General features: G+C 43.9%; 1 protein-coding gene across 4 annotated transcripts in view; it reads right to left on the bottom strand.

Moving 5' to 3' along the window:
• Positions 1-1,491: 1,491 nt before the first annotated feature.
• arid4a (AT-rich interactive domain 4A) overlaps positions 1,492-6,000 on the bottom strand; it is a 40,680-nt gene continuing 36,171 nt past the window's right edge. For 3 of the 4 annotated variants that reach the window (XM_080414746.1, XM_080414747.1, XM_080414748.1), the window contains exons 26-28: positions 5,284-5,307; positions 4,592-4,738; positions 1,492-2,169 (exon numbers count right to left, since the gene is read on the bottom strand). In XM_080414746.1, the coding sequence (XP_080270872.1) occupies positions 2,066-2,169; positions 4,592-4,738; positions 5,284-5,307 (275 nt within the window). In that variant the 3' untranslated portion in view covers positions 1,492-2,065. The remainder of the gene's footprint in view (positions 2,170-4,591; positions 4,739-5,283; positions 5,308-6,000) is intronic. The other variant, XM_080414749.1, reaches the window with a different exon arrangement.

Here is a 6,000-nt window from a genome sequence, read left to right as displayed (position 1 = left end):
TCACGTTGAGCAGCAATCCATTCCAGACCATAATGGGTAAATGGGATGAGCCAAAACAGTGACGACTCCACGAATGAAGGTCATTCGTGGAGTTCAGTCGCCCTCCTCAAAGAATGTTCGGGCGACTGAACGTCCAAACCAGCAAGAATCCTTCCTACACATACCACTAACCCCTGGTTCAACAAGCGTACCAGTTAGGCTGTGTGGCACCCGCCACACACAACACATTTTAAGATGTGCTTTTTTTCCCCTTCTTTTATCATCATCAGATTTTTAAAGATTTTAAACATTATTTTGAAATAAAGATTGTTTGCGGGAGAAGTTTTGTTGTTGTTGTAATATTCTTTGGTCCATCGTGGACCAGGTCTGATTATCCCCGGGTCTGTTTCAGACCGGGTCACATGTAAAGAAAAAAAAGGTAACAAAGCCAGAGAGGTCCGTTTCAGAACGGGTCCAACTTTCTGGACCAATGCAGACCTCTACTACAGCATGTCTGTCTGTCCCAGAGACAAACAGCATGTCTGTCTGTCCCAGAGACAAACAGCATGTCTGTCTGTCCCAGCGACAAACAGCATGTCTGTCTGTCCCAGAGACAAACAGCATGTCTGTCTGTCACAGAGACAAACAGCATGTCTGTCTGTCCCAGAGACAAACAGCATGTCTGTCTGTCCCAGAGACAAACAGCATGTCTGTCTGTCCCAGAGACAAACAACATGGTCTGTCTCAGAGACAAACGCCATGTCTGTCCTACAGAAACAAACCCCATGTCTGCCTGTCCCACAGAGACAGACAGCATTAAATCATACAGTAACATTTATGGTATAACTATTGTTTGATCTAAATCCTAGCCGTGACATCTGCCCTTTGCCATAGAGGAAGTAGTTGCTATTCTAGGTCTATTATATAGGTCTCTTTTGTAGGTCTCTACTGTGGACAGTGTTGTTTTACAGAACATATTAAGACAGAAAATCATATTTCATAAAGAGAGAATGAAAAATAAAAAAACAAAGAGAAGAGTGTATACAAGCTACTGAATACATAAAGCATTCAATCTCTCAATGTGTCCAACAGAATAAATAGAATTGAATCAACTGGAAGATTTATTTTTTACAAAAAGGATAAGATAAAAATGAAAATAAAACAGGTGTGGAAATGTGTCATGAGCTTAGAGAAAAATCAGTTAAATAAAGCTTGATAGATGCCAGTAGAAGACCAGTACAAGACCAGTAAATGACCAGTTAGATGCTGTTGGCTGTTTTTCTGTCCTATTTTTATTTTCCCACCTTTTTCTTGAAAAAAAAAAAAAGTTTTTAAATTTCCTCACCCCCAACCCCCCCCCAAACAAAAAGAAACAAAACAAAAAAACGAATTGATTGCATAAAGTTTGTGTTTCTGTGCTGGAAGACGAACTCACAGGCTCTCCAGTAAACTACATTTTCCATCAACCCCCCACCACCCCCCCCCCCCCTGCCCCACCCGCGCTCACCGACTCCTGGACTCAGACAAGATGGATAAGATAGACAGGTAGGTAAAATAGATAAGATGGATGGTTAGGTAGATAGATAGATGGATAAATAAATGCACAGGCTTTGGCAGTTGTGACATAAGGGGGGAAATTATAGGAGACCACATTAACCTTTTGACCTTTTCTTACACCCCCCCCACCCCACCCCCCCAGTTGGCCAGCTCACACTTTCATATTGATTTACAGATTAGTATAATTCCTATTGATATCATAGAAGGGTCAGTACAGGGTAAAAGGTAAAGAAGTTAGGCTTGATTTATGCTTAGTTGCGTGCGGTTGCCGCGCACCAAAAAATATCAGATCCATAAACTCACGCAACTCACTCAGCGCGTCGGCAGTGTGGGCGCATCGCGACTTTTGTAGATCTGCCATTTCAGGTGCTCGACACGCGCACACAGCTACGCATGAAATCAGGCTTTTAAAGTGCCTCAGGAGTAAATGGCAGTTTACGTCGTTTACATTCACGGAGTCTGTCTGGGGGGGAGAGTGGGCGGGGCGTGACGAGAGACGTGGGAGGAGTCTGGCGACGTGGGCGTGTCATCACCTACACTCCAACGCCACGGTGTTCTGAGACGGAGACGAGCCGGACGGACTCAAACACATGTCTGAAGAACCTGAAGACGTAGAGGCCGGCGTGATGGAAACTATGGACACATGAAGAGACGAGGGGAAAAAGAACTGTTAGCACACACACACAAGTATGTTTTAATTTCCCCCCAAAAAAACTTGTCACGGCTGTTGTATCCTAACCGACTCGCCTGCCAGTGAGGAGCCCTCACCGGGAGGACGTAGAGCAGTGCTTCTCAAACTCTTTCATGCCAGGGAGGGACCCCCAAATTGATATATATATTTGGCCGCGAACCCCCATCTGAAAATATGTTGTGACTCCAAAGAAAGCAAAGATTTGTGTTAAAATGTTCGCTTTGAAAGAAATATATTCAAAGATTTGCACAGATCTTCACTTTTCCAAAAATAGCCGATCTACAAGCTCATAGCGTGGCACTCGGTGCAGTGCTATCAACTTGTATATCTGCTATTTCTGAATAGCCAAAGTATAAAAGGTTAAAATTATTGTGATTCTATATTCACACATTTTGCTGGGGTACCCCCTGGAACCCCCTCAAGGACCCTTGGGGGTCCCCGGACCCCACTTTGAGAACCGATGATGTAGAGCCTCTGTCCTACTCCTCCCGCCCAACACTCCCTGCTGACAGGTGCCGCCCCTAGCCCGGAAGGGGTACGTGCACCCTTCTCCCCGGCCGGCTTCCCTCCCCCGAACACGGGCCAATTGTGTTCATATAGACGCTCGACAAAGCCGGAAGCTCCGCGGTGGATTCAAACCCCTAGACATATAAAAAGGTAGACGCCTCCTCCGACTCTGGGGCGTCTGTATCACGGCACGCTTCCTGACTACTGGCCAATCACAGTGCGTCTTTTCGGAGACTTGGCAGAAACCAGTCGTATAAAAACATATCAGGGTTAGTTTTACACAACTGGATTCTGACAAGTAAACACGACTTGTTTACAATATTCTCACCACAACGTTCCATGGATGTATTACCAAAGATCCTTAATTTAGCAAGATGGCCACTCCCACACCTCGACAATAGTACGATAAATGGTACACAAATGGTCTCCTAAGTGGGTCCTGTGGGTTCGGAAATGCGCTCCGAGAGTGCTGTACGCTCAAGACATTCAGAGCGGATGAAGCGCTGCAGATTCTCAGAGGGTTTCCGAACGCACCCCTGGTCTCCCAAACCCACGTGACACAGATACAGGAATTCAATTTAAGTTTGGGACTGTAGTCTTTGCCATATACCCTTTACCATACAGTTTTTCCTATGGCAAGGTAAGATGAGCACTGCTTTACATCCTGTGAACGGGGAGAGAGAATCGGGAAGTGACATGCAGCAAAGGGCTGCCGTCGGGCTCCGTAATCGAACCCGGGACTCACCGTCGGGCATCAGAGCCCATGTGTTACAAGCCTTAACTCATTCACTGCCATAATTATTGCTGGCTGGCCGCGTTTGCCCACTGCCAGAGATTTTATATCGAAAAAAAAAAAGTACTCAGGAGCCGAGATACTGATTTTTTTAGTTTTAAGTTAACAAGGAAGTGGATGGGAGTCTAGATATTCGAAAAATCATATCTCCTTGGTCTTTGGGTCAAATTTGAAAAAAAAAAAAAAAAAAAAAAATTCAAATTACGTTTTTTACGTCAGTGGCAGCATTGGTAAACGGGAATAATTACGTTTATTACGTCAGTGGCAGGGAATGAGTTAACTGATTAAGACCTGAGGCGATTCTTAAAAATGTTTTCTAAATACTACCTTTTTAAATCGAAATATTTTTTTTTCAAGAATTTTCAAAAAATAGCAGATCTACAAGCTCATAGCTTGAATAGCCCAAATAAATCTAAAGTGACACAGATGCGTTCCAGGTCTTAATGGGTTAACATGTGTTACACGCCCTTAACCACTCGGCTCTCGGCGCCCCTACATATCTTTTTCAAACAAGGCAGATAACACTTAACATTCGGTAACTTCCATGCATTTGCAGAGCAAACGTCCTTGTTTGGGCAGGCAGTTGTGAGGACTACCTTCTTCAAAGAAATTATTCTTATAAATCGGGCCCTAAATATGAGCGGGATCTTTTTTTTACTTCCGGAGAGACTCTACTCAACTATTGAGCTCTATTGCACATAACAGTGATTACCATGTTGTGGTGCCACAGATCGAAAAGCCATTCATCATCCAGGCTATCCAGGCTACTGGTGAAACGTGATCATTAAACTTTTGATTCTGTGTCAAACAATATTTGAAAACGTCTAAAAAAGGGCATTTATTAAATATAGTATATAATATAATTAAATATTCGAAAAGAAATTGACACAGAATAAAATGTGTTACGGTCATGATTCACCAGGAGCCTGGATGGCTTGGTTCCAGGCTTAAAATAATCTATATACATATTTTTGGATATCTCTATGGGGGGGGAAACGAAAAATGGCCACCACTGCTATGCCCGATTGGAAATCCCCAAAGCTACACTGGTTCTGCTGGTTTACCTTCTCTGTCCTTCTTCTTCATTCTCTTGCGTCGGCGGTCGATGGACGCCACCTCAGACTTCAGAGACATGTAGTATCTCCTGATGTCCTGGAGCTTGTCCTGCAGATAGGCGATGCGCTCCGAACTGGACAGACCGTCCAACTCACCTGGACAGACAGACAGGCAGACAGAAGGAGAATAATAAGGAATTAGGAACAAATGAAAGAATATCATTTTTTTATTACAGTTTATCACATCTGATCTAAGAACAGTAGGTGTGTGTATTGTATGCGTACGTGTGTGTGTGTGTGTGTGTGTGTGTGTGTGTGTGTGTGTGTGTGTGTGTGTGTGTTTTGTAGGTTTGTAAACAGCGCACATTATGTGTTCTGTATGTTGATTATGCAGTGTACGGGTGTGTATTGTATGTATGATTTAAGTGCGTGTATTGCATGTTTGTATGTTGTTTATGTGTTCTAAATGTGTGTGTTGTTATGTGTTGTAGATGTGTATTTTGTTCATGTAGTGTTATGTGTGTGTGTGTGTGTGTGTGTGTGTGTAGTCCTGGCACCAGCCAATCCACTGCCTCCATCAACCCCTACAGAAATCATGTGACCAGAACGTTTTTTGTTTGTTTTGTTGTTGATGTTGTATTATCCGTGTTGGTTTCGGTGCCTGCCCTCTAGTGGTTTGTGTTTTTTTCGGGTTAACTCACCTGGTCCCTCTCCAAAAAGGCTCCCTGAAACCCAGAATGAAAAAACCCACAATAAAAGAGGAGTGTGCACAGAAAACCTTTGTCCACAACTCAAGACACTGTGGAGTCACAACCAGAAGATGTGTGACAGAGTGACACCACGGGTCAAACAAGTGCGACACATTCTTAGAATAACGGAGACGGTGCACGACTTGAAACGGAATGAGCAGTCTGCCGTTAACCACTTCAACCCAAGTGTCCCCATTCTAGGGTGCGATTCGGATAGACGTACGTTCCGAGAGCACTTGGGCGCACCCCAGGGGCTCTCTGGTTGTTCTGAAATTCAAAGCACCAAACTCAAACTCATAGATTAAGAGTTTGTGACTAAATAAATATATAGGCATGTTCGCGGTTAATCGACTTACCGGTTAAACCGGTTCTGCCCCTACTAAATGTTTACTGGATACGAGTCATGAATTGCAGGCCTGTCACACAGATTTGCTCAGCGCTGGTCAGCAGCCTGGCATTGTGAGTTCACATCACTTCCCAATGCAGTCAGTGTAGTTACAGACACAATGTCAGTTAAAAAAAAGAGTTACGTTTGGGAGTACTTTGATTTGAGGGATGGTGAAGTTGCATGCAGGTTTTTGTCCAGTGAAATTACCACCTAAGAATTCAACTGGGCAACGAGAAATCACATCCAATATAAACACCTGGACGTGAATCTCCAAGGCGAGA

The sequence above is a fragment of the Gymnoscopelus braueri genome (genome assembly GCF_963280865.1).
Source record: "Gymnoscopelus braueri genome assembly, chromosome: 19".
NCBI classification, from domain to species: Eukaryota; Metazoa; Chordata; class Actinopteri; order Myctophiformes; family Myctophidae; genus Gymnoscopelus; species Gymnoscopelus braueri.
The sequence above is the reverse complement of the archived record's forward strand: the minus strand, read 5'-3'. Positions and strand labels throughout refer to the sequence as shown.